Below are 17,545 nucleotides of genomic sequence, written 5' to 3'. Positions count from 1 at the left end.
CGGAGACACCGAATACTCAGTGAAGGTCCACACTGACAATTCACTACAGCAGTTTGAGATAACACAGGCCAAACTCTGTGGCTTTCATTTGACATATTCTGTTAGGATTAACAGATTCCTATTTGCCAGAGGATGAGTCTATGCTCATGTCAGATGTTTACAATTGTTAGACTGAGTAGACTCCGCTGAAGGAGACTTGAGACTCATGTGAGTGCAGGAAGGCAATGAAGGGAGAGTGTGAAGATGAGGTGGACTCTCAGAGACTCACATACAGAGTCCATTTTGACTGATCTGAACAAGCCTCCGCATGTCTTTGTGGAAACAAGACCCAAGTGGAATGGAGAAGAATGTCTTTTCCTCTTGTATTTGCCTCATGACTCTGCAGGACCTAAATCAGATTCTATTCTTTGAAATAACACTAACAGAGCTTCTCAGCCAAAGTCAGGGGCTGTCAAAAGACTTCTCCATTTGGGGATAGATTTGGATGAGGACACGTAGCCTCTCAGAGTTTCCACTCCTCAGGAGGGCTATAGAAGACCAAAAGGAGATGACCTACCAGAATTGGCAACGGCAGGTTGTCTTTATCACACACATCCATGAGGGAAACTCCAAAGAGCTGTCCTGGCTTTGAAGAAGGTGGGGTTGTGCACTGGCTGTGCTGGCTAGTGCTGGAGCCCAGACAACAGGCCCAGTCTCTGAAAAAACGGCTTTTAAGTGTCTTCTGCCCGTAATCTAAGGAAGAAGTGAAATTAGTAGTAGTAGTAGTTGTTTTATTTGCTTAACCTTCTTTTCTTTTTTTTTTCTAAAGATTTTATTTATTTTTTGATAGAGAGCCAGTGAGAGATGGAACACAAGCAGGGGGAGCGGGAGAGGGAGAAGCAGGCTTCCCACCCAGCATGGAGCCTAATGCAGGGCTCAATCCCAGGACACGGGGATCATGACCTGAGCCCAAGGGAGACGCTTAACAACTGAGTCACCCAGGCACCCCGCTTAACCTTATTTTCACCATTCCCACTCTACGGTACATTCACTGCAATGGCTAGAAGAGGGAAACTGAGGCATTTTTTGTGTAGAATTCTCCATGTTTTGAAATTGGCCAATAGCATTCTTACGGTGTTAAGAGTTCTTCCCCAGATCCTGCAAACTGATGGTTAAACCTAGAGACTTGATCAGATTTAGTGTCAATGCTTTCAATCCCATCTACTGCCCGTTGGGCTTTATCATGAGGCACTTAACTTGTTGTTTCCTATTGGTAAGTATGATTAGTGGATTCATCCAGTGTCAGATCTGATTTTAAAAGCTCAAAAGATCTGATATTCAAATCAAGCTGAGTTTGTTAATCATCTGCTTTCACAGTGAGTCTCCTCCCAGCCTTAAGTTTCCTCTTTGGCTTTCTGAGTGCTCAACTTTTTTTTTAAGATTTTATTTATTTATTTGGCAGAGAGAGACAGCGAGAGAGGGAACACAAGCAGGTGGGGATTGGGAGAGGGAGAAGCAGACTCCCACTGAGCAGGGAGCCCGATGCAGGACTAGATCCCAGGACGCTGGGATCATGACCTGAGCTGAAGGCAGACGCTTAACGACTGAGCCACCCAGGTGCCCCTGAGTGCTCATCTTTCTATGATCAAAAGGATCTGCCTTTCATGACATGATCCGCCTGACCCCACTTCTCAGGCAGCCTCTGGTGTCTCTGCTCTGGGCCATCCCCAAGGATGACTTCCTGCAGTCAGGGTTCTTGGGAAATAGTCATTACATGCTGGCTATGTGGTAAGATTCCAGGTGACTGTGTTTTTTTGTGATACCCCACCAAGCTACCCAGAGATGACTTTTTTTTTTTTGTAAATTATGTTTGATATTTACTGAAAAGAGTCTAATCCACAATGAATTGCACCCAATTCCTCACACATACTCAAACATACATGTATATACACCATACCAGTACAAGGCTTGAAAGAAAACATACAAAAAGAAAAACAATGAGAGATTATGAATGCCTGATTTATCCCCAATTTCCAGAGATGATTTTGAATTACCCAACATTCTCTATCAAAGGAATGCAGAAGAAGAGCTTTACAAAGAAAAGGTGATCTGCAGTGAAAAGCTGAGTTGAAAGTTTCTACTGCTCAGCTATGAATGTTTTCCTTAGAAGATACCTTAACATTTGCTTCCAAAATCTGCTTAAATAACTGAATTCTTTAAAAGTCCACAGAGGAGCCAAGCTGTAGAAGGATAAACAAATGAGCAACATTTCACCAAACACCCATAAACACCTGTCCACTGGGCTTTTCTGGGATGTAGTGAGTGCATCACCGTATCCACTCACGTGGGTGGCAACACTCATGGCACCTGACCAGAGAGACCAGGATCTAAGAACCAGAAGCATCCTGGTTCTGCCACCTAGTTAGATTACTCAAAGATTCTGAAGCTTTGGTTTGCTTCACTTTAACATAAATGCTGCTGCCTACAACTCGTTGAACTAAATGTAATGTACTACTCAGCACAAGGCATGGCTCATGGCAGCCTTGATAAAAGTAATTTCCTTGCTCAGAAGGCCTCAGGCAGTCTAGACATCAGTCTCTTCCCCCTCCAAAGCAGACATCACTCCCATTCTCTATTTGATTTTGCAACCTCTAGAAGGTAGGCAATCATGAAGGATGGCTACCACTTTACTTAACTAAGGCTCTTTCTTCCTGCCCTGAAATTGATACACCTACCATTTTAAAAGGAGAGAAGAAAGAAAGCAAACACATTCTTAAATCCAGGAGGAGATTCCTGTACATCAAAATGTATGCATTTGCTGAAGATACGTGTTAATATGTAAGTTGAGTTGTTGTATGCAACCTGGGTTCCCTACTCTTCCCCTAGTTTTATTATTTCTAAAACTACCCAAATATATTCCATTCTTCAGCTTTAATAAGAAGAATGCTCTTAAGAAGAATGTTGTATCCCTTGGTACAAAGCTATATATCTAGCTACTCTATGAGTATATACAGAAAATAAGTACACATTGAGTCCTATACTTTCTCCAAGGTATTTTCAGGCTTAGCTGGATGTTTTATAATGTACATTATTTGCTGTTAGAGGTCATGTTGCCTCTATTACTAATAAAAATATATGCTATAGCCATGAAAAATATAGGAATGATTAAACAAGCTAACTTCATGGAAACCTATTCTTTCTTAAACAGTCCTGGCAAGATTTGGGTTAATGTTTCCTAATGCTTGAATTAGGGTATGAATATTAAAAAATAAAATTTTTGAAACCTTGTGCTTATAGAATAACAATCATAACAATAAAATACTTTCTATTTTGGCCCAATACTTCTCAGATGAATAACACATTTTCATCAGAGAAAAAAATATCAATGGGAGAATACTGGAATGGTAGGGAAAAAAATAGCAAGAAGGAAGATGAAAAAGCCCTGACCATAAACATTCAGTCTAGCTCCAGCCTTGACCTGTGTCTGAAGCAGACATGGAAAGTGGGGGCAGAATTGAGACTTGAATTCTAACTGTAAGCCCAAGGCCACTTCAGCCTAAGCCCAGAATAAATCCAATTCAGTTCCATAACTCTTTACTCCACTGCAGTTCTTCCATTCCAGGTGCGTCTAAGCCATGCAGTCATTTGATTCCATCCTGTGATGGCCTGAGATACTAGATAAAACCCTGGAATAGGGAAGACCTGTTTTCAGGCCACAAACAGCTTGTGCTCTAAGAAGACACACAGATGTATACTCACATAATTATATGTAGAAAGTGTTCTGGGGATACAGAGAAAGGAGTTAACAGTCTACCTAGGAGAATTAAAACAAGCACACAACCTTCCTCGAAGTGAGTTGGGTCTTAAGACCTTTGGGTTTCTCTAAGCTTGATTCTGTGCAGTTTGGGGGTTCTTGCCTCTACTGTTCCTCCCCACCCCCCACAGAGAGAGTGAGCTCTGTGTCCTCAATTTGTGGGCAAGAGTGGAGACATGAGCCAAGAGAAGACACCTGAAGAAAGGGAAGGGGCTCACCTCTCCCTTGCTCATTCTGCGTTGGGTGCCTGGGCTTCAGGATGAACTGGCCTTGCATCTCTGCGAACCCCTGCTCCAGAAGGAGGGACTCCTGGAGGGTGGAAGGAGAGATGGAGTCCTCTGGTGTCTGCGGCAGCAGTGTGGTAGATGGAAGATGGCTCATTTTAATTCCATAGGGATGTTTATGTCCTATATGGAAAAAATATAGATTCAGGTTGATGGTGATGGCTCTGATCAAATCCCCCTTCCCATGAGTGTATGCATCACACTGGTATATGCTGCTATTCTCCTGGGGCTTCTGGCACTCACTCTGTGCCTCCTGAGTGAGCATCATATTCGCTCTTGTTGGAGACACCTTGCAAAAAGCAGGTGCCCAAGGAAAAGATTTTTAAAAGAGAAAAAAAATTTAAAGCATGTTACTTTACTTGGAATACAAAGATTCATCAGTGCATTGCACAATGCTGACTTTTGCTGTGTTTCCATCTGAGAATATTTAAGGCCTTCTAGTTTCTGCCTTGACACTAACGAGATCTGCACATCTTAGGCAAATTACTTGACCCCTCTGAGCCTTACATTCATCCTTTGAAATGCTTGCCCTCACACAAACTTATAAGGATCAGAGTAAATATATTAATATGCATTGGTGGGTAATATTTTTTAAATAATTGAACATATATATTAAGAATTGCTATTCTCTCTCACATAATGTCAGTTGAGCAGATTTTTTTTCATTTCGTTTTGTCAATTTCTAGAGGCAGAGCTACTCAAGGGCAGTGGGATGGGTTGCTTTTATGCTTTATACTTCCCTCCCACTGCTGCCCTTCCTCCAAGGGGAGTCCTGCCAGGTGATGATCAGAGGGAAGGCTGCACAGTGTTGGGAACCCAGAAGCAAAGTGCAAAACGATGTTTACAGAGTGGAAAACTGCACCCAGAGTCAGTGAGAGTTGCCTGCCAAGTGATTTGTTTTGTTCTTGTATGCTTTAAATTGTTTCCTCTCTATAGAATTCTCAAAGACCCTGTGCTATAGGATATGGATCTCATTTTTTAAGAACAGAATGGAAGTTCTCTTTCTGTCGTTTCTGATTTATTATTGAATGTAACTTGGGGAGCTTTTGCTGTTCCTTCTCATCTGTCATGGATGCAGTGTCAGTGATGTGTTCACAAGAATCACAGTGACTTCCCTCTTTTAAGGAAAAAGAAGCTTCTACGACAGCAATACAACCAAATCACAAAGATAACCAGGAGATAATCTGCAGTTGAGAATTGAGAGCATTGGTTAAAAATGCATTTTGAATGCTGCCAATGGATCATCATGAATGACAGGCTCTCCGGATTCCTTAGAGCTGCCTTGGTGTGTGAAGCTGCTCAAAGTCTAAAAAGTTATCATCTCTATTGTTTTACCTAAATTAATCACTTTATTAAAATAAATATATTTAAGTATTTGACTTTTTCCTTTTTGTGGTTGGCCGACTTTTACAGAGATGTCAATATTAATATGAAACATGAAATGGTGGGGGGGATTTTTTTCCTCAGCTATGCCCTTGGTGACTCTCTGTATTCTAAGACTGGGAATATACATTTCGTAGAAAGAAATTGGTTATTTAGATTTCCAGATCACTTGAAAATATTCTTTAGATAACTTGAAAAAGAGTAATAGCCTCACGGGATTATTTTCTTTTTAAGATTTTATTTATTTATTTGTCAGAGAGAGAGAGAGCACAAGTAGGGGGAGCGGCAGGCCAAGGGAGAAGCAGCTCCCCACTGAGCAAGGAGCCCAGGACCCTGGGATCATGACCTGAGCCAAAGGCAGACACTTAACTGAGCCACCCAGGCATCCCGCCTCACAGGATTATTAAAAAGATTTTGAAAAATGCATGTAAGAAGGAATGCTCTAAGATTTCTAGCAGAAATCATTGTCACCATTACCATACATTACTATACTTCAAGGTCTGCTACAGATCCTCTCTTTTTTCTCTGGTTTTTTAATCCTTCTATTTCTGGTAAGCACTGAACAATTTTGCTAATCCAAAGATTTTTTTTTAGAGAACTTGTGCTGATAACTACTTTAGGAGAGGTGTAATCTGTTTATCAATAACCTTAAGAACAGTGATGGAAAAAGCCTGAGAAACAGCAAAGTGCAGGTAGTTTAGTCAGTGAAGACTTGAGGAGTTTAAATGTGATTATCTCATTTTCTTTATGATGCTGAGAAAACTTCTGGGCACAGAGCAGGTGTTAAATACATACCTATACCTGGATTCAGAGACATGATTGGATTTTAGCGGATTCTCACAAAATAGAGGCTATTTAGTTGTTAGGAACTGGAATTCAAGACTGGAATATGAAAAATAAATGGATGGGAAAAAGAAATTCCAATTCTTTGCTTTCATACCTGAGTAAATAAGTAAGTAAACAATAAACAAAAAAATTTTTAAGACAGCTCTGTTTGTCAGGTAAAATGAAGTAGAAACGAAAAATTTACATTTCTCTCCCTAACTAGACCTTAAGCTGATGAATGAAGAGATGTCCTCAGTGCCTGGGAAAAAGTAAGCACCTGGTAATTCTTTAATAAACGTGAGAGTGAATATTGCATGTGATTTTCACTTTTAAGGGTATTTAAGCTGAAGATAGAACAACCATTACTTTGAGATGTAGAGTTACAATTTTGAACCTAATCAATCCCATCTTAGATTTTCCCTGACACTTACCAGTGAGTGGGTGTGGGGACGCTTCCTTGCCAGCACTCACCCACAGCTGGTAGTCTTTCTCAGAGCCCTTGGAAACAAAAAGAACTATGCATCATAACAAATCTTTCACAGTACTTGAAGAACACATTTCCTTTGCATTTCTCTGTTTCCAGAAAGGAAGAATTGGGGCCAGTATAAATGCCATTTGGTCCATGGAGGTAGCTACAGTACTTGTTAACTTGTTCCCTCATAGCCTCCAGTGGACCGTCCCAGGTTCTTGTCATTTTTGATAAAGGCCAGGAAACCACAGTACAATCAGCCCCTCACGGTGTGGGTGGCCCATGGCTTAAGAAATCACAGTTGTGCCCCTTCGCTAAGGAGGAAACTTCTAATCTCAGAGTCCTGCCTTCCGCTGTCTCTAGATTCCTTGGATAATGCTGGCTTTTGCCGCCAAATGTCCCTGCCCTGACATGCATATTGTCCAGAGAGCCATATACCCTGCTATGACTATTCCTGAGCAAAGTAACTTGAAAGGCATCAATAGCTCAGCAGCCCTGGGCAAAAGGAGACAAACGCCCAAGAGGCCTTGAGGAGATAGTGGACTGAAGTCAGCCACTGGCTTTGGTGCAGGCAAGCCCCACTTCAGGGAGAGAAAGAACAAGGACTCTAACCTAGACAACATATCAGATGCAGAAAACAATTACTCCCAGCAGAATTACCGCCCAGTAAACCTGGAAGTCCTACTTGAAACAAACACATCTAAATTATAAAGATCGCTGAACTATTTTAGAGAGTCTTCCAGGAGACTAAAGCAAAAAATGTTTGACGTGGAGTTGTTGGTGATAGGTACTATGCTTGCCCTGGACTCCTGATTCAAAATCATGGTCTTGCCCTTATGAAGAAAGGTCATAGGTATGGACACAGCACACACACAGACACACGCAGACACACAGACACACACACATAGCTAAATCTGCTCAAAATTGTATTGCAAATAACTCGTGAGAGCCAGTAAGGTAGGGTAGGGTTTGGAAATGCTATGCTGGGATCCCTTAAATCAGGCATACATAAAGCCAAATAACCCCAATTCTTCATTAAAACAGAAATTCTTTGTGTGCTGAGATTGATCACTTTATGCAAAGGAAAATCACAAACATGAAATAAAATGAGCCTCATCATTAATCAATCTCCTCAACTTCATCCCTAAAACCACTCACTCTCTTTCTAAGACTTAATTCCTATTTAGGGTATATATATCATACAGGTTAGAAATCAATGTAGATATGTGCTTTACTCAGTACCTATAAATTCAATTTTATTTCAGATATATTATTAAATTTTGTTTGTACAGAAATCATTGATTTCTTATGCTAAATTCCAGTTGCTCTGAATTTTTAAGGGGCTTTATTATACCATTGGGTCAGACAGAATTTAAGTAAGAATCTTGTAATTATATCATGTCATAATAGCAAGACATTTTTGCATTTATAGAGGATTTTATATAAGAAGCTGTGCTTTACAAGTGCTCCCTTCAGTTCTGTCCATCTGACTATCACTCTCCCGCTCTTTTCCCTTAGAAAACCTCATCCTCAAATATGTCCATGTTTTTCATCAAAAAAAAAAAAAAAAAAAAAATCCAGCAACTCACACCAGCACCATCAAAACATAAAGGAACAGGCCGTTAAAACCAAAACAAGATGAAAGTGATATGTACGCAACTGCCCCCAGATCATGGTCTTATTCAGAACTTGTCCTCTTTACCAGTTCATAAGGGGTGTGAGCCGCCTCATCCCAAGGAACTGCATCAAGAGGAGGTAGCTTCTAGCCATGTGGTCTTTATGTCAAAATGTACAACAAAACATATAATTTAGGATTCATCTAACTGGGATTGAGTCCTTGGGTGATGACCAGGGTAAACAGGGATGGGGAGGAATCAGGAACGAAGACACAGACAGAAGAGTCCAATAGAGGAGGAAATATTTAGAAACTTAGAAATATTTTATTGTCTGTGTATAAAATATATACAATAAACTGCATGTTGTTATTAGCACTCTAAAATTATAGCCCAATTTTATGCTATGATTTTGAATTCGCAGAAAATTTAAAATGGGAAGACAAGAAGAGCACCCATGTATAGGCTAATAATATAGCTTTGCTGCCTTCAATTTCTAAATCTGGGGGACAAAATATGACTATGATATGTATAATAATCAGCTGTCTTATAACGGGAGGTACACAACACACACACACACACACAAATCTCAAAAGTCAAAGATGGTTTTTAAATTAAAAATAGTTTGCAAGGGAACTTACAGTTATTCCTAGCATTGGTAGTGACATGTTGATAATGTCATTCACTGTGTCTGAATTTGTTACTGTTACAGTTACAGACTGTAAAAAAGAAATAAGAAAAATTGCTATAAATTTTTAAAAATTTAAAGCAGGTGACCAAATAATTATTGTCAAATTATTATCCATACTCTAAAGGCAAAGCTTGTTTTCAGTTAATGACAAAGTAAAGCATATGTAGAGCACACACCCTTGATTATATTTTCATTTCTTTACATAACATGAAGCTAGTAGGAAACATTTCAGTGAAACATATATTTCCCTTCAAGGATTTGTGGCTTACAAAATATAGCAGCTTAAGCAAGAAAGAGAAAAACAGAATTCCACGAGGGGACATGAACTGACCCTCAGCTCCATAAGGCTATTCCCAAAATAGAGAGGGGAGATAGTTTAAAAAGGAGGAGCTAGATACTTTTCTCTCTTCGCAATTACATACTCAGTTTCAGCAAAATCAGAATAAGAACCGTCTGTGACAGACATTTTTTTTTTTTTAAACTACTATTTAGTCAGTACTGTCTTTGTGTCATCATGGTTACTAAGATTTCCATTGTTGAAATCTGTTGAGACAAATAAAACCAATGAGTCTAGGAAATGAGACTGAAAATTTTAGAAGTTTATATTCCATTCGCAACTCTGACAGTGAGTAGTTACTTATAATATCTCTCTATCACACCTTATATTGAGAAACTGCTCCATACAACAAGGAAAACAGTTATTGAAAATTATCTGAAAGGGATGGATAGGAATCTGAGATGATATCTATAAAACTACCCGAATTCCAAAAGACATTTTAAAATAGGACAATATGTAACCAACCACGCATACACTTTTTATAACATTATTAGGCAATGAGGCCTGTGTTCTTTGAGAAACAGTGCATGAAGAAGACAAGCAACAGAAGTGGACACTCACAGTCCTTAAAAATATTAAAAACAAAGTTAAAAGAAACTTGTTCTTTCATTGTATTTTTCTTCTTATGAATTGAAATGCAATTGCTTGATATGACAGATGGCCCAAAAGTTGTTTGATAATCGAACTTTTATAAACAAAAGTGTTCATTGATTTCAAACTACTTGAGCTTTAAGGATTATAAAAAAAAGTGTTCAGAACCTAGCAGTAGGACTCAGAGCACCCAAACTCAAGGATATCCTATGTTAAATTGTCTAGGAGGGGCTTCCTATGTTAAATTGTCTAGAGGATTCAAGACTGGGTCTTAGCTTGAAATTTAGTTAGAAGTAATGGCTCTGCTATTTTTTTTAAGATGTCTGAAAGCCTTTCAGTACAACTTAAAATCTTTCCCACAAAATTTTTTTTTTTTTTTAAGATTTTTGTTTATTTATTTGTCAGAGAGAGAGCACAAGCAGGGGGAGCCACAGGAAGAGAAGGCAGAGGGAGAAGCAGGCTCCCCTCTGAGCAGGGAGCCTGATGCAAGACTCCATCCCAGGACCCTGGGATCATAACCTGAGTCGAAGGCAGATGCATAACTGACTGAGCCACCCAGGCATCCCTCCCATGAAATCTTTTTAAAGAAAAAAAAATCTCTTTTGAAATACTAATAATCACTTTTTAATTTATCTGGTCTGCAAGATAATGGTTTTCATGGTATAAGGAACATACTATGTTCAAAATAGTAATTCCAGAGATGTATGTATATTTTCCTGCATGTTGTAGGTTCTCCAAAACAGATAAATTCCAGTAGATAGAGCTCTCTGTAAACAAATGACTTCAGAAAAATAAGCTGCTTTTTGAAATAATTTAAAAGAAAAAGAAATGTTACTTTTTTTTATATGAGTCAAAGTGTTACTTAATATAGGAAGAACAAGGAATATGTGATCAATTCTCAAGAGCTGAAGCCAACCCTGAGATGATCTAGATGTTCAGACTGTTAGCCAAAAACAGCTATTACAATAATGCTCAATGATACAAATGAAAATATGTTCACAATAAACGAAAGAGGCATCTTAGCATAGAAACTAAAAATATTTAAAAACAGAAATTTTTTATCTGAAAAATATCTTAAAGAAAAAATTTACTGACTAGGCTACATTGCATAATGGAGATGACAAAAAGAAGTCAGTGATTTGAAAATAGATAATAGAAATTATCCTGTCTGAAGAAGAAAAGGGGAAAAAAAGATTGAAAAAATTAAGAGTCTGAGGGATCTATGAACAATATGAAAGGGTCTAATATACATATAACTGGACTCTCAGGAGGAGAGGAGAGAGAAAATGGGGAAGAAAATATTTGAGGTAATCATGATTAAAATTTCCCAAATTTGGTGAAATTAAATTTATAAATTCAAGAAGTTCAGAATATGCCAAAGAGGACAGATTCAAAGAAAACCATGCTTTGATACTTCATAGCCACACTGCTAAAAACCAAAAATAAAGAGAAACTCTTGAAAGCAGCTAGAGAAAAATGACAAATCACCTATAGGGGATTAATGTTTGATTGATCACAGACTACTCATCAGAAAGCACAAAGACAAAAAGACAGTGGAACATCTTTAAAGAGCTGAAAGGAAAAGGTTTGCGAACAAAATTCTACATCCCTCAAAATATCCTTCAAGAGTGAGTGTGAAATAAAGCCATATTCAGATAAGAGAAATTAAGAAAATCTGTTTGCACCAGGTCTGCACAAGAAATGCTAAGGATCATCTCTCTAGGATGAAATGAAAACAGTGTTAGAGGGAAACTTGGATGTTCAGGAACAAGTGAAGAACATTAGAAATGCTTATTTTGTGTAAATTATACATAAATAAAGTTGATTTTTAAAGATTTCAAGGTAATTTTCCATGGAAAATTCTGAGTGTAACCCACTGCCACAGCTGAAATCAAAGCAGGCAGAGACAAGAGTGTGCTCTGCTGCTAGAGAACCCTCTGGCCTTATCTCCTTCATGCAATGCATCTACCTGGTGCTTAGAAACCAATCAAAATATTTGCATGGCTTTTGCTTTGGCCAGGAATAACTACCACTTTTTCCACCTTCAAATACTATTTTGTGTGACCTAGAGCTACTGTAAAGTATAACAGGAAAAAAAAAAATGTCACTTAAAGATACCCAAAGTATCTTGTTCATCATTGCAAATGTCTTGGCTACTGCACTACAATTTCAGAAATCAAATTTTATATCAAGAATGGGCAACTGTTTTGATTTTTTTCCCCCAACAGCCAAAAGAAAATGAGATAGAAATATGCTGATCCCTTAAAAGTGTCATCCCTCTGAGCTCAATTCAACCCTGATATTCCTTGGATCAAAAGACCTTTCAAAACCCCTCTGCAGTTGATATAACTACTAAGTGAAATACCTGACCCTTGAGGAGATCCTGTACTGGAAAGGAGACATTATTGAGGTCAACTGACAAAATGGGAACATGGAAGGCAGAGTAAAGTATTACACCGATGTTAAATTTACTAAAGGTGATAACTGTGTGATGGTGATATAAGAGGATATCTTTATTCTTGGGAAATACCTAGGTTTAAGGATAAAGGGCCATGGCATTTGTATGACCCTCAAAAATAAGTATAACATACACATAATAGGGACAGAGAAAGAAAATAAATGATAAAGCAAGTGGAGTAAAATGTTACTAATAGCTGAATCTAGGTAAAGGGTGCATGGGGTGTTTTTTGTTTTATTTTTATACCTACAACTTTTCTGTGAGTTTACAGTTATACCAAATAAAGCGTCAATGGGGGGAGGGTGGAGAACTGTGGAAACAATCCAAACCATTCTGTACATAAGTAGTAACCATTGGGAAAAATGTTTAATTCTAGTAGGAAATACCTGCATGTGAAAATCACCTTATTAGAAGCCAGTGTTGTTGCTATTAGAAAGAGCCAGGGAAATATTATGGATATTTAACATGCAATATTCTTTCCATGCTTAAGTACCGTGGCATGGATTCCTCTCGCTTCATATTACTTAGGATTCACTCTTTATGTATACAAAGACACGTGTAGACAGGAAAATACATTTTCCCACATGGTACTTTTCTAAATACTCTCTCTCTTCTTATCTTTTGCTCTCTCCTTCCTACCTCTCCATCTCTCCCTCCCTCCCTCCCTCCCTCTCTCTATCTCCATCTCCATCTCCATCTCTTTCATTCTATCTGAATCAGGAACATGGAATTTAATTTTTGGTCTTAAAAACACTTACACAGGCACAGTTCTTGATGTCCTCAGTGAAGATTCTGAGAGGAATGCTTTTGGGCTGGTCCTTCTCTTTGGCCAGACTGATATACCTAATCAAATTCAATAAGAACCCCAAATAGAGTAGGATGAATTAGCTATTAGCTTACTTTCAAATTGATCTATGTGGCTAAAATTTTCAACATACTCTGTTATTTTTAAATGCATGTAAATAAACTCAGCAACATCAAATTATGGGTTGGAAGAAAACATGCAAAACTATTTCAGGAAAATAAGACATGACTCAGAAAACAACAGGTTGCTCTTGTCATGTAAGATGTGAGTAGCAGATCCAGTCATCAAAGCTTTCCTGCCTAGACTGGAGGGCCCAGCACCTTCAAGGGTAGGAATGAGAAGGTGCTTTGAGCATCACTCAGGAGAGTAAATTGCACTTAAGAAAATTTAATATGTATCTTTTGAGAATAATGTTAGCTCCAATCATTAGGTCTGAGAGAAGGGGAAGATGAGAGTGATAACCAGAATTTCATCAAAAATAAGCAATATGTGCATGTAAATAAGAGCAGATTATTTGCAATAGCAGCCAGGGTACATCTAAATAAGAAATTATTTGAGGATAGTCTAACAATTTCTACTAAGTAGGGGAAGCATAGTGTGTGGGGGCACTGCTTTGAAGAGATTTATTCTTTTCTCATGGGTTAAAGATGTATAATATGTATAGTGACAAGATACCTTTGAAGGAAAGAATGCCATTTTTCCTTTTGTTCCGAAGAACTGCGATTTAAAAAAAATGGGAAGAAAAAATTAAGATACATACAATATTTATACTAGCAAAATAAGATCACCATTCCAGAAAAAAAATATCAGCAGCCAGTTGTTAAGGATGTGGATGCATGTATTAATATCATACTGTCCTCATTGTTGCGCTTTGGAGGGACCCCACTCTTTTATGAGCGTATTAAAGCAATGGGAAGTAGACCCTAAAGTGGGAGAAAAGTTGGTTTTGAATCTGAACACTTAATTGTAACTATGTGATGCAAGCTATGTGATCATGGGCACTTTGCTTAACTGCGCTGATCTTCAGTTTCCAGAACTGGAAAAGGGTTAATTATACCCCGAGTGTTCCTGCAGCTGCAAGTGCTATTCAGATATAAAGAACATTATTATTCAAATTAAATCATACTTAAGGAATTTGGCATTTGGATGGAACTATCTTGGCCCAGAAACAAGAATAGCTTTTTAGGAAAAAACACCTGTAATATTTTTATTTCTTTATACACATAGCAGATTGGAATGTGTTAAATTAGTTTCTAGAAAACATTCTTCGTTACTGTGATCCTCTGAGCAAGATCAATCCAGCTAGTGTTAAACTACTAAAGGTTAGTCTTTTCTCAACTAAAGTTTTCACAGCATTTAATACCCAAAGTTGCGAATGTTTTAAGCCTCATGCATACATGGCCTTACCACTTACTAGCGTTTTTTTACCGTGGTAAACTACACAAAATAAAATTGACCATTAGTGACCTTTAGTACATTCACAGTTTTGTGCAACTACCGTGACTGTTTAGTTCTGGAACATTTTTTCACCCAAAAGCAAACCTGTGTCCACGAAGCAGTCACTCTTCCTTCCTTCCTGTTTCTAGCTCCTGTACCATATTTTGTGTATTTGTTGATAAACACTTGGGTTGTTTCTACTTTTGTTTGTTTGTTTGTTTGTTGGCTATTGTCGACAATGCTGCTATGAATGTTTGTGTGTCAATTTTTGTGTGGACCTATGTTTCTCTTGGGTATCTATCTGGGGGTGGCATTGCTGGGTCGTATAGTAATTCTGTTTGACTTACTGAGGAACCATCAAACTGTCCACAGTGGCTGCCACATTTTATACTCCTCCCAGCAACACTGCTCCCCAACCCCTCCATCGCTGTTTCAGGATTTGTCCCATCTGGAAAATGGAACGCCCACTTAGCGTCCCAGCCTGCCTATGCGCATGGACACAGCTTCTAGTTAGCCATGCTGATCTGCAGAACAGTAATAATCACAAATAGCAAAAGCACTAGGTGCCAGGAATTGTTATAAATGCCTTCTATATGTTTACACAGCTTTTTAACTAATATAGCATGTATAAGCCTGGCTTCCACATTTTCCTCCTTGTTAGGGAAAAAAAGTCTCTTGGAAACTCCCCTGTCAAAGACTTTATACATTCCCAATTGAAACTGTTTCCTTCCATTTGCAACATGGAGAAGACAGGAAGCAAGAGGAACTGAGAATCTTTACAGAAATACGTCGTGGAAAAGAAGACATGTGGAGAGCATATAAATACATATTTCTTCCCAATAAGCTTTGAAAATTTCTCCTTAAGTCAACGCTGCATTATAGGGCTTCATAAATTAACAACTTGTAAACATTTTCGTTGTCTTCCCTTTGTGATGACGTGGGACATTTTGGTGGAGTGGGGTGAGGAGAAGAAAGAAGGGTGTTAAGTGCATGTGATGAACACTCATTGTGCAAAACAAGAATGAGACTTGGGGTGTGGTTGTTTCAAACAGCAGATGTAAGTGTTGCACCACCCCTGTAAACTCAGGAGTGTCTGCTCAGGATGTCCGGGGTAGAGAGTCACATTCCCCATCCTCGTGTCAGCCTAAGAATGTGTCTTGCACAACTAACCTCTACTCAATGCAATCATACTTTTGTTTTAGATGGTCACCTCTCTAGAGACACCAACTAAGATAATCAGTACACAGCAATTCAGGCAACCTCATATTCAATGACATGATTAATTTATTTGTATAATTCCATACTATTTTTAAAGGAATGACCTTGGGAGTATAAGAGCAATTTTTCAAATTTAATTGGACTCTTTAATAGTACTTGCTCAAGAAAAATATGCCAGTGATTTAGAAACACACATACCCCCTGGGAATTAGGGGGCAGGATATTGGAGAGGGGTTCTAGAACCTCACTCTCTTGATTCTCCTTCCATATGCCTAAAACACCCAATTCCTCAAGTGGCTCCTAGAGCCCATGGGAAAAACCACTGATCAAAACCAAAAGAAATTACTCCAATAGTTCCCACTCTATGTTATCTACTTGCTCCCATGTGTACATACCTTTTGGGGGAAAGTACAAGGCAAATGAGTGTCATTATGGGAAGTCAAAAAGGGAGTCACTGGCTTGACATATAATCAGATTAAAATGTTTTCCTTTTTAACCCATGTAAATACAAGACCAAACAGTCGGTCTTACCCGAAGGTGGCCACAAAGGTCACCGTGGGCCAGCCCAGGATAAAGGACCTCCCAGCACAGATGTTGGCATCCTCCACTCTGTCCATACAGTTGGCAGTCCACATGGTGTTCAGTGGTATTTTCTTTTTTATCTTAAGTTTTTTCTTATACCTAGAAAGATACCCAAACAAGACCTCTGTTAGTTTGTTTCATAAATGTTATGGGAACAGCTGTGCTCATCAGAGACCAGTTCTCACTGCTCCAGGGCACAGCATGCCTCCCTTGTCTCTATTACCCTCTGTGCCCAGCACAGCAAATGGTGACATGACCTTTACAAAGTGTGTGTTGAGCGAAGTCTGGCCCTAGGAAGGCCCTGAAAACACTTCCTCAAATGGCAGCAAGTGGCCATTTTTCTGAATGTTGAGTGTTGAGTAAAGACTATATATTCCAGAGCTTTTTAAGAAAACCATTAATTCATTTATTATTGTTAGAATTTGTTTCTTATTATATATAGTTTTATGGTTATTATTATAGTTAATTATTCATTTATGACTTGCTTACTTCAAAAAGTATTTGAGGGGCTGAACAAAGCTACCTGATACACGATTTATAAAAATAGTCATACAATTTTTTGCTTAAGAGACACAAACCAGGGGGCGCGCCTGAGTGGCTCAGTCGGTTAAGCATCCAACTCTTGGTTTCGGCTCAGGTGGTGATCTCAGGGTCTTGAGATCGAGTCCCCATGTAAGGCTCCCCTCTCAGTGGGGAGTCTGCTTCCCCTCTCCCTTTGCCCCTCCCCCCGCTCACGCTCATTCTCTCTAAAATAAATAAATACATAAATAAATCTTCAAAAAAGAGAGAGAGAGAGAGAGAGAGAGACAAACCAAGAACAAAAAATAAACTTGGATCAGAAAGATTTTTTTTTTTTTTTTTTTTGGGATCAGAAAGATTTAAAAGTTATTTTCAACCTTAATTTTAAAAAAATACTTTCTAGCCTTTAAAGCATAGGTTATTTTCAATTTCCCTTCTTAAAATTTTATCCATATCATTTTCCCTTAGATTCTGGCTAAAACTGAAAAACTGTTAGCCTACAGATTGAGCCCAATTTAAAAATCATCAATCCATCCATCA

General features: G+C 38.5%; 1 protein-coding gene across 1 annotated transcript in view; it reads right to left on the bottom strand.

The window, feature by feature from the left end:
- Positions 1 to 17,545, bottom strand: part of LOC135363253 (uncharacterized) — a 98,018-nt gene that overhangs the window by 73,739 nt on the left and 6,734 nt on the right. Inside the window, exons 3-9 of the mRNA XM_064583889.1 lie at positions 16,436 to 16,585; positions 13,925 to 13,966; positions 13,203 to 13,287; positions 9,009 to 9,086; positions 6,717 to 6,783; positions 4,012 to 4,200; positions 557 to 732 (exon numbers count right to left, since the gene is read on the bottom strand). Coding sequence (XP_064439959.1) covers positions 557 to 732; positions 4,012 to 4,200; positions 6,717 to 6,783; positions 9,009 to 9,086; positions 13,203 to 13,287; positions 13,925 to 13,966; positions 16,436 to 16,585 — 787 coding nt within the window. The remainder of the gene's footprint in view (positions 1 to 556; positions 733 to 4,011; positions 4,201 to 6,716; positions 6,784 to 9,008; positions 9,087 to 13,202; positions 13,288 to 13,924; positions 13,967 to 16,435; positions 16,586 to 17,545) is intronic.

Source organism: Mirounga angustirostris, unplaced genomic scaffold (assembly GCF_029215605.1).
Source record: "Mirounga angustirostris isolate CCGP_5_RB_7025 unplaced genomic scaffold, mMirAng1.0.hap1 SCAF_81, whole genome shotgun sequence".
In the NCBI taxonomy this organism is placed as follows: domain Eukaryota; kingdom Metazoa; phylum Chordata; class Mammalia; order Carnivora; family Phocidae; genus Mirounga; species Mirounga angustirostris.
Note: the sequence above shows the minus strand (reverse complement) of the source record. Positions and strands in the feature narration are given on the sequence as shown.